Source organism: Crocodylus siamensis, chromosome 5, assembly GCF_052110815.1.
Source record: "Crocodylus siamensis isolate JL-2025a chromosome 5, ASM5211081v1, whole genome shotgun sequence".
In the NCBI taxonomy this organism is placed as follows: domain Eukaryota; kingdom Metazoa; phylum Chordata; order Crocodylia; family Crocodylidae; genus Crocodylus; species Crocodylus siamensis.
In genome coordinates, this window is record NC_143399.1 from 9,594,059 (window position 1) to 9,607,659 (window position 13,601).

General features: G+C 44.5%; 1 protein-coding gene across 1 annotated transcript; it reads right to left on the reverse strand.

The window, feature by feature from the left end:
- Positions 1 to 1,474: 1,474 nt before the first annotated feature.
- Positions 1,475 to 13,063, reverse strand: CZIB (CXXC motif containing zinc binding protein). Its single transcript, XM_090050292.1, has 8 exons — positions 12,943 to 13,063; positions 12,756 to 12,839; positions 11,452 to 11,508; positions 8,563 to 8,644; positions 6,702 to 6,733; positions 5,907 to 5,984; positions 2,506 to 2,571; positions 1,475 to 1,713 (listed from the first exon to the last, which is right to left on the reverse strand). Exons 1-8 carry the CDS (start codon positions 12,946 to 12,948, stop codon positions 1,636 to 1,638), a joined length of 483 nt encoding a protein of 160 aa, XP_089906418.1. The 5' UTR covers positions 12,949 to 13,063; the 3' UTR covers positions 1,475 to 1,635.
- Between the last annotated feature and the right edge of the window lie 538 nt (positions 13,064 to 13,601).

Below are 13,601 nucleotides of genomic sequence, written 5' to 3' on the forward strand. Positions count from 1 at the left end.
GCCCATTTGGTAAGTTAAGTCTTCCTTTCTAATCTATGTTTCCTTTCCCTCCTTAAGCTTTGAGGACACACACACTTAACTCACTTCTCCATAACCTTCTCCATATACCAGTGCTGCTTTCCTTTTTACTCTTCCATCCCAAAGTGTATATTGTACCAGAATGCTCTCCTAAATAACTGTCTTGCAGGTGTTGTACACCTGATGTCTTACCGTATCACACGTTTTAGAGGCTCAGGTAGAACTTTCAGCTGATTTGAAAGGCAAATGCCAGGATTACTTTGGGGTCTGTACATTTAAGATGTCTTTAAAACAGGCAGAGCTTCCTGTGGGAGGAGTTCAGAACTTTCCAGGAGGCCTAGCAGAATTTCCTGGAGAATACTGCCAACACTTAAAAACCCTCAGCAAGCACTTCAGATCCTAGGCTGCTTGCAGATGTTTAAAAAAACAAAAAACGGTGCTTTACTTTAAACTCAGTGCACTCCTGCAGAGCCCAGTGCATGCCTAGAAGCAGTGCATTAATGGACCTGGCTCACCCAACATCTGTATAGACTGGGCACTCTAGTGGGGGTTTTTTGGCAGTTTTATCTAATACCTGATTGAATCAACTTTAGATAAAAGTCCTGCTGAAGTGCCTGATCTCTGTGTGCTGTGGAGTCAGGCCAAAGTAATGCATTGCTGCTTCTGGTAAAGTGTTTTATTTTGTTTTCCCCCCCATCTGCAAGCAGTTTGAGACAGACAGTTGATCTCAAGAATCTGAAGTAAAATCTGTAGAGTTCCTGCTGTGTAGTCCACCACTTGAAGTCTACGGCTTTAGGGACTGTACATTTTTCAGACCCCCAAGAGCTTACAGATCACAAGAGAAAATTATTTTCGGGGAGGAGATGGTTGGATGGAAGCAGAGTACAAGATAAGGTATGAAATCAAGTTTTTACTTCAAGTTAAATGAAGAGGAAAGAAAGCTGTATTAAAAATGAAGGAAATAGTAGCCAAGAAAAACTTTCTTGTCTAGTGTTAAATTAACATCATTGTGAAGATCACCTGGTTTTCAGAAGACATCAATAATTAATCTGCTTACGAAACTCACTCCCCAAAGGTCAGTGCACTCAAAGGTATACCACACAGCAGGCTGTACTTACTGCCCTCTACATCAAACAGGATTGGGATTCTGAATGCACTACTTCAGTGGTTTTCAACTTTTTTTCATTTTGAATGGAGATGTGGACCCCTTTGGAAATTTTGAATGGAGGTGAAGACCTCTTTGAATTATAAATGTGGGTATTCACACATTTTTGAATGATTGTAGGCATCTCTCCCAGACCCCTTTGACATAATCTGCAGACCCCCAGGCATCCATGGACCAGTTTGAAAACCACTGCACTACTTAAATGTATATGGCAAGCTCCTCTACTCTTTTTAGTGTTCAGTTTGTCTTTAGTAAGGCCATGTCAGAGCACACTGTTTAAACGCAGCTAGATTTGTGAAAAATGTGACTTTATTAGTTATTGTTGGGAGAGTAGTTACAGCTCAGTTAGATTCTTGGGTCGTAGCCATGTGGAAAGTGATGCCGGGGAACTGTTTCTCCAATGGCTGCACCTCTATCTTTGGCCAGCATGCCAGGGTTTATTAGAAATAGTTTCAGCATTTTACAAACTTATGGGTAACTTCATAAATTCCAACAGATTCCTTTGATTTTTCATCATAGTCATTCCAATCCTATGGGGATTAAAATTTTACAACATTAGCCACACCAAATAGAATCCAGCACTGTTTAAAAAACAAACTGAACATCCAAGTAAATTGCCCACAATTTCTAGTTTGAGTTTCATATTTCCACAAGAGGTACTTATATGTAAGTTGTTAACCTACTTCTAATTCTGAGAGGTGAGAACATCACTGAAATTAGATGGCTTCAATCTACTTAGGTTAAGGGAAAAAAATTTCCCTGTATGAAGTCCATGGCTTGAGTCAGAAGCCTGCTGCATGAAAGGATTGATTACCTGTTATTTACAATACTCAAGTCGTGTGGGTATGGACACAACAGTTCTTCCTAGCAAGCATAATACCAAGGAGTGGAACTGAGCTTGAGACTCCTCTCATGGCCAGGGAAGATTTGCAACAGAGTTACTATGCTGAACTCTGTAGGAGACTACATGTTATTATTCAACAACTCTGTCCAGAGGGAAATTTTAGGAGTTGAAAAGAGAACTCATTTTCTCAAAATGAAGAACCAGAATCAGCCTAAAGTCTAGGATTTTCTAATTTGGTAGGAGTTAGAAAAAAGACATGTTGCATTTACACCTTCATATAGTTTTTGTCAGGTGCCTGACAAAAGACTTCTAAAGAACAGAGGCACACACTTGTGTTTGACGTAGCATATCGTCCTTTGCAGTGTACACCCAACAGCTTTTAAATGGGTGATCTCTCATCTCCTTACTCTGAAACACAGATCTGAGAAGAAAACAAAAGTCCGTTAGACTGAACCTCCTCATGAATCTCACACTGTACCTTTTCCAGTAAGTTTATTTCACTGAAAGACGTGCCAGACTCTGCACCTTCAGCAGCAAACCCAGCCTAAAAACAAGAATTAAAATAACTTTTTAATGGCCAATCGTAGCAAGAAGCAGAACCAGCCCAAGATGTTAAATGTCCTTAAAGTGAACTGTGCAACAAGCAGTTATGCAGCACAAATATTTATTGTTATGTAGGACAGGTATCTCTGCCACATGATAATAAAGAATGACCAGTTTCAATCTATGGCAGTTGTGGGGGACAACCTTTTTGGCAGGTATGCCAAAAGTTAGCCAGGCACCCTCTCCAAATGTCACACCAATTCTGCACCTGGTTCTCCGCTTTGTGCCTTGTGGTTCTCGCCTGATCTACAATTTTGGAGTTGGAGTAAGAGAGAGGTGCTGAAGGAATGTCTTAAACTTGAGTGTTCATTTGGTTTAAATGCCTACATTTAGTTTTTATAGATGTTGGATCCCAAAGGATTCATATAACATGGATTTCACTTATACTCTTTAACTACCAGGCCACTGTCAATCGTATGAAAGTAACAGAATGAGACAAAAACCATTGTTTTCTAGAACAAACATTTTTCAGGCTAAGAATTATTATTATTGGAAGAATGTTGCATCATGCACTTTCTTCACATCACGTATTAGGCATATTCAGCAACTCTATTAGTAACAACTTCAATCTTCTGCCATCAGTGCCAAGAGATTTTAAGGCATTTTAGAAATAATGTGTCCTAGACAAATTTTGAGCTAACAAGGAAAGGGCAAGAGTCTTCAGGTTTGATTTCAGGTTTCAGAACCTAAATATTTTGGCAATAGCAGGAAGTGGTAACAATTCAGAGCAGTAAAGGCAGACACAGGGCACACAAGCCACCTAGCAGGTAAGAACCAGCTGAACTGTACCTGGGTGACCAGGTCAGTGGCATCATTTCACAGTGTAAGAGCTCCAGTGTTCTGTAGCTACTGCAGCCTCCTCTTCTAGCAGACACTAACTTGAAATCACTGTAAGTGTTCTCCACACACTTACACATTATGTTCGCCCAGTCTCAAGAAGTTGAGAAAGGAAATGAACATGTTCACACAAAGGGGCTGCAGCACATAAAGCCGTGTATGCATTTGCAAGGGAAGTCAGAAGTATGTCACCAATGTCAGGGGTCATTGCTGTGTTAATAATAGAGCAGTAATTAAGCACAGCTTAACATTTTGTTGGCCTTAAATTCCCTAAAAGTTATGGGATGGTATATAAAAGTCTCCTCTGAGATGCTCAGTCAGAGCATCAGCTGACTATGTAGTAAGGGCAAATCTTCCCTGGTGTTGATCGTGCGACCTGAACTGACATTTTCCATACTCATGAATCCCAACTATCTTCAGTGATATCTAAGCATACAAAAAACATATTAATCTGGCAACAAGCTTTTAAAGTGTTCAAGGATTTACCCAAAGTGCTTAGTTCTGCACGTCTATGCAGCACAATGCAGACACCCACAGTAGCTCTAGGCACAGAAGCCATATATCAACATTCGTGCAATGTTGGCTACGACCCAACTGGCTCTGTGAACAGCAGGGCTTATTAGCTTGGATGCAGCCCTGTTCAGACACAGCTGTCCTGTTTCTGGGTCCAGAGATACTGTATGCAAAAGCTCAGGTATCTACATAAAGCTGCCTTGCAACATATAACCATGTGCTTAGAATCACCCTCCCCCCACACCATGCGACAGAAACGCCAATGGAAGTGGGATGTCAATCAGATACTACAAATGGTTTTTCTACGGTTTTACAAGTGCAGGTAAAGGGCCAGAAGGGTTCAAGTGAACTGTGTCACAGACCATAATACTGAGCTGCCAATAGGACAAGGAATGGAAACAGCTGTCTGTGGTCAGCAGAGATCCATGGAGCATTGAGCCACGTGACTGGAAGTATAAGCTCCTGTACCAGACATCCTCAGCAAGACTTGCATTCTTACAGTTCTGGCGTCACAGCAGATACTCGCAATTAATCTCTGCCAAAGAGCTCTGGGGAATGAAGCAACTCGTCTGCCCTCTACCGACTGGCTCGGGACCAACAGCTGCTAAAGTGTAGCATACGTATGCCACAGAAATAGGAATACAAAGGTATTTGCCCTCTCTAAAGCCAAAGTAAGCGTCTGGAATAATTCATTAGGACATTGCAACATGTATGTAAATAGTGTTTCAGGGTGCAAACTGGGAATTGTATGACAATGCAAAAGTTCAAGCTTTGAGAGTGTCAGTGTCAAAGCAGTTATTTTAAAATCGTCTCTTATCTCTCCCTTTCGCTGGTGGTGACTGAAGTGAGATTGACAGCTTGGCAGAAATTTTTCTACAGAAAGATATATTTTCTACTTCTGGCTGCAAAACCTTCCACCAAGAGCAAACAATGAGCCCCTGACATTGCTTCCCAGGCAGGTAGGCTTCTAGTTAAGAAGACAACAGGCCAATTACACAGTGCAATACCCCACTTTATATACAATTAATTCTTCATAGAATCAGCAAGACTTTTTTTGGTTTGCCTTTAGACACTTTGACTTTCCCCTCCCCCATAATAAACTTAGCACAGTGTCACAGCAGTCTGAGGGAGGGATAACAGGAAGGTTTATGTTGGTCAGTCGATGCAACTTACCCCTAATCCTACTGTAACAATAGATTAAATATAGCAGGGCATTAGCTTACACACACCGATGACCATGCACAAGCAAGCCTATTGCTGAGGCCTGGATGACAGACCCTACAATTGTGGACCTTTAGCTGTGCTTTTGCACTAAAGATTATATTATTCCTTTCAGCCACTTTTGTTCTGCTTTTCTTGTTTTGACTAGATCCAGTTTCCTGCAGTCTGTTCTCTTGGTGACAGTTAAGCCTCCAGGAGACCTGGGCTTGGCACAACAGTCAAAAAATGGAAGTGTGTCCAAAATGTGAGGGTTGTACACTCCTTGTAACTAGGACTAGTTACACAGGCACCCCTTCTTCCCATCTACAGCAAACCAGCTGGACACTCCTGAGCTGCGACTGATTTTGGACAGACACTCCACACACAACTCCCTACTTCGAAGGTCATTCCTCCTTACTAATGTGGAACTCGAGTGCTCTGGAACTTGGACGTTTCTTCAGGAACACGCCTCCAAAGGGGTCCAAACGTCAACCTAGAAGTAGCAGGAGCAGAGCCCAAGAGATACTGGACTTATGAAGGATACTTCATCATAACTGTGTTTGTGGGGTAAGACGCAGTTTGAAGAACTGCAGGGGCGAAAGGCTACTGGAGTCGCAGACATTCTGAGAAGAGCAGGGCTTTCCTCAAAAGACAGAGTGGTGTTAGATCACTGTGGAGTTTGCAAGACAAGTACCTAAGAGCAGTCAAACATCAATAAGAGCTTACCTGTGGTTGAAAGTCAACTGGTTCAAGACCCCGACACTCAAACTCCACTATTGTTTTAAACTTCTCACTGTCCTCAGCCTAGGATTGAGTCAGAATAGCATTTACTATTTTTACACAAAGAGCCTTGACAGCTATCAGTCTTGGAACAAACTGCTTTGGAAGTCACACTACTGAGGTCTGGCATCCCATGTGAAAACAAGCTGTTATTTAAACAGGCAGTAACTCAAGGGTGGGCAAAATGTGGCCTGTGGGCTGCATGCAGCCTGCCAGGACATTCTATCCAGCTTGCAGGGCCCCTAAAAAATTTAGAAAAATTAATATTTATCTGCCCCTGGCTGCCTGTCATGCGGTCCTTGATGGCTTGCCAAAACTCAGTAAGCAGCCCTCTGCCCAGAATAATTGCCCGCCCCTGTAATAACTGATTGGAATTTCTTGAACTCTATGGGCAAGGATCTGAGCCCTTAAAAGAAAGAAGGCTCCAAGACCAGGGTAAAGTGTCACACATTTGTTTATAACCTTACTAAGTCAGTTTCTAGTATCAGCTATGGCATATTTAACAGATGATTCCACACTTGAGTCTGAAACAGGAAGGACAAAGCAAGAAATGAACATGCTGCTGCTGTCCACCTGAATAAAAATACACTTCTGAAATGTGCGTTCTAGAGCCCAGGATCTCAGGAATTTCTTCTTGTACTTCAGGGAGAAATGTAATAGCAAAATTTGGAAACCCACAGATTAATACTATTGATGTTTATTTCACTTACACCTGTAGTAATGCCGCAACCCCCAACTTACATTGTAAGGCTTGATTGTGTGACTTAAAATATCTAAAAGAAAAACAAAGAGAAATAAAATCAATGGCAATAGATCTTGAGATTTACCAGGACTCAATACAAACCCAGGAGCTCCCCGCAAAAAGCAGTTTATCTGAAACAATTCTAGTTAGTCTATCCATATCTAGGGTTTCATTTTGCCCCACTACTACTGAAAATTATATTTTACGTTCTGCCACTGCCCTGTTTATTTAAGACGACAAACTTGTGGCACAGCAGTAAAGATCTGATCTGATTTTACATGTTGCCCAGACAAAAATTTTCAAGTCACTGGTAGATCTGTGTACAAATGATTTCAGAACTGAGTCTGCAGGACCCCATTCAATAAACTTGTTGGATGCAACCTCCCAAATATACTTTAGCAGCAGCTACAGCAGTATAGAACCTGTAAGTATCTGCCAAAATTTAAGGGTGTTTTTACATGTGCTTTCGGATTCACCACCGGGTGCTTTAATTAGCGAGCCACATTAATTAAAAGCGCTCACACATCATGTTTATCAGTGTTGCCGCATGTCCCCACACTGAAAAAATGGTGGCGGGGCACTTTGAACTAAAGCTCGTTGGATGTCTTTTATATCAATGTGCCCCATAACCAGCATGGAGATGCGTGGCAACGCTGATACACGTGATGCGTGAGACTGCCAGAGTGCATCAATTTCCGTGCTCCAGTAGATTCGATTAACCGAGTCTACTCCGACAGGCTGAATTTCCAGCATGTTGGAGCAAGCTCCCTGCATGTGTATAAGAGCCCTAAGTTTCTATCTGTTGTATATATTCCACAGAATCGGGAGTAACTGTTTTATGTAACAATTTTATTCTACCAATTTTGCTTTATCTTCATACTGCTGCCATAAGTACCGACATGGATAATACAGCTTTCCCACATTGCAGCTCAGTCCTGAGGGAAGAAAAGTCTAGTCTGGAATGTCTGTGTGAGGGACAGTATGTACTGGGAATGCACATCCAGGAGCTTAAGCCAATGTAGAAAGCCTCTATTAATTTCTTAGATAAAGGAGTTTCTAAATGCTTCAAAGGATAATAAACAACTGGTACAGAAACATATGCGACTCTGCTGACTTCGTAACTACAGGGACTTCTGACATTTTGGGCACAATCGTGAAATGCTTTCTCTAGCAGAGTTCCACTGAAATCAATATGTAGAAGTAGAAAGATCACAGGATAAGAATGTATGTTTGTCAAAAAAGAGCCTAGAGAGTAAGGAATCACCCCAGAAAATCTGGGTTATTTATGTTATTTCATATTAAAGATCAAAGCATCGCATCTTTCCCCCCAAAAAACCAAAACCAAAAAAACTCCCCATCATAAATCACTCGTACTTTGTGCTACAAAGTAATTTGTTTCCATTCCAAAGAACTTCATAGAAAAATGCATTTTCACAGGTCGCCATTCAAGTGTGAATCATGTTGTTTCTGGAATTTTCCCTGTATTGCTGTCACAGTATGAAAGGTCACTAAAACCAGAGAAGTCAGAAAAACTGTCTGTCTTGTTCCACCATTTTCTCCCTTGGTGCATTTGAGAACATTGCATGCACATTACACATCAATCTTGTGTTGATGGCCAGCTACACTTCCCGTGTCATCAATGAACATAAGGACAAGTACATGATTGCTCTAAGAACTGAGCAGTACGGAGTGGAAGGGAAACCTTTGTGAAATGTTTAGGAGGGAGTTTAGACCAAAAGTGCAGGACACATGGTTTAAGAGACATTAGACTTAGATTTTTTCCTAAACTGGTAAAAAAAAAAATGATCGCCAAAGCGAGTGTGTCCCTGAAACTCCTGTGATATGCAGGGAAGCACCTACCAATAGAGTTCTCTCGAGAGCACAGCTTGCATTTCTGCACCATTGTGGCACTTCCTCTGCCTCCCTTAAGAGGAGCACTGTCCTAAAAAAGATTACAAATGGAGCCATCATTTCTAATCACATCCTGGCTGAGTGACTACAGACATCTGGCCTGACAAAAGCAGAACCATTACAAACTCTATACTGATTTTTACATGGTCAAAAGAAGGCATTTTTCTCTTGGAACCAGAGAGTCATAATTCAGAATATGATAGGTATCAAGGAATGGTTTATACTATTAAACATGATTAGGCATATCAGTCAAAAACACAGGCCAGCAGCTGTGGTAACACAGGAAATATAACTAGCAGCATTATCCATATGTAGAACCGATTGTTTAAACACGAGCACCAAAATGGCAGTTGCTTTGTTGTGGTCTTGCATGTCCGCTGCAGTTACAAAAATGGCAGCTGCAAATCTTGCTTACACCAAAGAAATGTGGTGTTCTGTGTATCAGGTTTTTGTTCACAGAGACTCTGAACATCTTTCTGACATTTTTCTGGAACAGCAATGCCTTTCTTGTGGCAGAATCCATGTGCAAGGGGCCTATTCTGAGCAAAGTCCATTACTGCAACTTGCTCAGCAAGAATCTGGAGCCAGCCACACACCCATGGACTGGTAAGGAAAAGACTACCGCTCCTCCAGTGACAATGCTCCTGTGACCAAGGAAACCATGAAAAACTTTAGATTTGGGTTCTTCTCTCACTTCTCCTCCCATAAGCCTGACTTTAGTTCAAGCGTTTTTCACCTGTTGGTATCCTAAGAAAACCCTGGCAGGAAAAACATTCAAGTCCAGCAACAAAGTATAGGGGTGGTGAAAGTGTGACTTCAGCCCAAAGAGCAACCCAACTCCTTCTCTCCAGCTGGAATGAGAGCTTAGTGGAATGCCGACAGAAGTGTATTAAACAGAAGTTCATGACACCCAACCCAACATTTGTGGCCAATTGCCTACAACTAAACATACTTCAGTTGGATACCCTGTTACTTTTCAACTGATCCTCCAGTAAGCTAAATATAAAATACTGAAGAATGGATTGTTTATGCCTTTTCAGTATAGGCACATGCTATCCATTCTGCAGGCTATCTGACCTTCAACACACATGCCACTACAAGTGACTGCTGCCTGATCCTGTAGCTACGGACATGCAGGCAGGCTGTTGTACCCAAACGGAAGGAGTTGCAGGCCCGTGGCCTACAGGACAGATGGTCTTCTGTCCAGGACAGGCTGATGCTTTAAATCCCAAGTTAGCCTCAGGCTTTCTGGGTGATTCTGGGCAGGTCACTTCACCTCTCTACTCCATTCCCCATCCATAAAGCAAGCACGATACTTATCTACTGCAATTCACTCACATTTGTGCACTCCAATCCAATAATTCTATAAACATGAAGAACACTACATGTAACTTCAGTACATTGTATACAGTCACTGACTATCATGATTCCCTCTCACCAGACGGTGCCTAATTTTCCCAGAAGTGTTTTACCAGGAACAAAAGGAAAACATACTGGCAAAATCCTATTCTAGTAGCACTTTTATGCCTGTTTAACTATATAAACCCATTTAACTCAGCTGTTGAAATAAACTGTCTTTATAAATAGAAGGCACAAGAAAGCTTAAAATAAATCACAACCACCATTTATCATTCCAATGGCATGTTTCTGGTAACTTACTGGTGGCATTGTGGCTCAGCATGTTTGCCTGTTGACCAAAAGGATGCTGGTTTGAACCCACCCAAAAACATTGACTGAGAAGTGTAGATGATGGGTGGGAACTGAGGTACTTTAAAGTTATGGGATCTCTCATTAGACATTTTTCAGTGAGAGGTAGATAAATGTTTGTCCTGGATAGCTTAGACAGGGATGACCTGCCGTGAGCATACGGTTGGATTAGATAACAAGGCTGTATGAAACTTCAGCAGCCATTTTGTTTCAGAGGTGTTTCGGCACCTGAAACACTGAATTCGAATTGAAGGCTCCAAAACATCTCTGGAATTGAACAAAAGCATCCAAAACATTTAGGAAAATTTTGGAGTTGTGCTCGCAGGGAAACAGAAACGAAGAAGAGGGAGGGCAAGAGGGGTGGAAGGACTGCTCCGATATTGACATCTGTAGCTGGCCAGTGTCTGCAATCTGCCCCTGCGGTCTCTTCCAATCCCAGTGCTCTGGGGGAGGGATGGCAGCCTGCTGTCAGCCACGCCCAGACCTGGGTGCCTGTGCCCCCCAGGAGGGCTGCGGGGCTGTACCAGACTCTTCCTGGGGGGGCACAGGCCCCCAGATCTGCAGGAGGATGACAGCATGCTGCCAGCAAGTGATATAAGTTTTGCTTGGAACAGTTTGAGGGGCAGTTTCACAAATCCCCCCACACCTATCTCCTTGAAACTTGGCAGGCTTCATGCCCTACAATTTTCATCTGAATCAGGCAAGACATGACAAAGGTATAGGCATTTTAGTGATTCCCCATTATAGCCTATAGCCAAAACACCAAAACAGTGTTGAAATGCCAAAACAAATTCAGCTGAATTGAAACGGGACAGTGACCTGAAACACCGAAACAAATCACTGTCCCTCCAAAACGCTGAATCCGAAACCAAGCTGTTTTGCACAGCCCTATTAGATAACTACCTGAAATCCCTTCTGGCCCTAGTTTTCTATGATTCACTCAAGTATTCAAAAGATTTTGTGATCATAAAGTACAGCAGCACCTCCAGCACACAGATAGCTATTACAATACTACACATAACACTGTAAAAATTTGCATATCATACTAGCACTGCCAATAACAATTTTATGACATAGGGACTGCTCTGGGGGGTGAGTGTTTAATATACCAGTCGCAGTGTGGGAACATACCATTAATCGCAGGTATTGCCATTTTTCAGAAACTTCACCACAGTTCCCGCATTTCAGCTGGAAAACAAAGATACAAACCCAAGAATCTTAAGTTGCTAATAGTGAGGTAATAAGACAGCACAAGCCATTTCAGACTCAGAAGTCCATATCTTTTGCAGCTGAAAGACCATGGGACAGCTCTGTTTGAAGGAGATCAGGACTGGCATCAGGTATCTATGATCTCAGGTCTGGTAGCTTCAATTGGACTATGATATGACACAAGTTGAAAATCTGCCCTGAGCAATGTGAGGTGGAAAGGGAGGTGGCAGCTGGGGAGGGAGCATGCTTGTATGCTTCCCAGCTCTGAGTACTGCAGTGTGACTTGGGCAGGGAACAAGCCAGGAGCAGACTATACCCGCTGAGTGCTAGGTTGGACTTTTCCAGCCCTCAGGGGCCGCTTTCTGCACCCTGCTTGGCAGAGACTGACACATACTACCCCCCAGGACGGGGAGAGCGAAGCAGCAAACCACTGGCCACCCCAACAGCAGTTCCATCTCCCAAGAGAGATTTTTCAGGGAGCTGATAAGCTTCAGTTGTTCCTGAGTTATGTTTCTCCCCAAGTGGCCACGTTTACACTGGGAGAAAAATTATGAACTTCTGCACTCTCATGGTTTCTCTTGAGAGAGCAGGGACTCTCTCTGGAGAAATTTAACATCTTTTTTTTTTCCCCACAAGTAACATTTTTCGTCTTCCAAGCCCAATCAAATCCAAATCCGTGAGTCATTCAAGAACCGTATGTGGCCCTACTACCAGCAAACATCCTCCACCCCCACCTGGGGCTTTAGATATTTCCAAATCATTTGTAGGGTGTCCTGCGTGCAGGCCCAAGCCTGGAGGCTTGGGGTTTGGGTGCCCCCGAGTTTTGCTCACCCTCAGCTGTATTTCCGCAGGAGCACGTTGGGGGGGGGGGGTGTCTCCCATTTCCATGAAGCGGGCGTAAAGCCAACATCTCCCCACGGGAAATGAATGTGGGAGGGTAAGTACACATTACCCGCTGCCAGAAAGGCGGTTATCCCCTGCAACTGGGAAAACCGCCTTAGCTCTTGCGGTATTTCCCTTGCCAGGCGAGTCTCTTTCCAGGCCCAGTCAGGGCTGCCCTAGGCGCCGCTGCCACCTGTCCCCAGGCAGACTATGGGAGCCTGCAGAGGTGCACGGGCCCAGGCAGCGCACATCGCCTAGGCAGGCAGCTCTGGGGCCCAGGATTGCGCACCTCCCCAGGCCAGAGCAGCCCCCTTAGGGGTGGGGATGCTCGAGCCCGGCCCCACCTTGAGGTACCAGCGGAAGTCCTCGCCCACGGGCCTCAGCCCGGTGATGTTCTCCAGCGTCGCCTTCAGCTGCAGCCCGATCTTCTGCAAGGCAAGGCGAGGCGAGGCGGGCGGAATCAGGACCAGGACCAGGGCCAGGGCCAGGGCCAGGGCCACGGCCCGCCCGTCCCCACCGCCCCGCACCTACCCCCATGTCGCCCGCACCCCGATCCCCGCGGCCTCGGGGCTCTGGGAGTCTCGCGGGATTTGCCGGGGCATTCTCGCGAAGGGAACGTGTTGCCCTTAGACAAAATGGCTGCCTCTGCCTCCCCTTAGTGTCATGGGACTTGAGGCCGGGCGCTGCCCTGAGCAATGATGGCCGCCACCTCGCTGCTCTGCTGGCGGCGGAGGCCGCGGCAGCTGCTGCTGCACCTCTCCCACTCGAGGCGGGGCCTGCTGCCCACGTTGCTCTGTCGTCTCACCCAGCCGGAGCCCGCTAGGATCAAACTGCGAGCCCAGTCTCCAGCGGGGAGCAGCTGGGGCTCCGCGGCCCTGCGCGGCCCACCCTCTCCCTCCGCTCCTCCCAAATCTTGTTGGTCTAACAGAAGAGAGCAGCTCTGCCATGAGCCCGCATTGCTTCTGCAGCACTGACGCCACTGCAGCCGGCCTTGGGAGTTTGTGCCTGGTGCTCTAAAGCAAGACCCAGGACCGTAGCACCCAAATCCTGCTCGTTCAAAGTCTCACAACGACACGAATTCAAAGTGTGCTTGGACTGTCTGGTGGGACACTCTCTTACTGTTAGGTGTTTCAGTAAGATTTGAGCAGGATCGCCTTCAAGAAATTGGCATGTCTTCTAATCGGGATAAG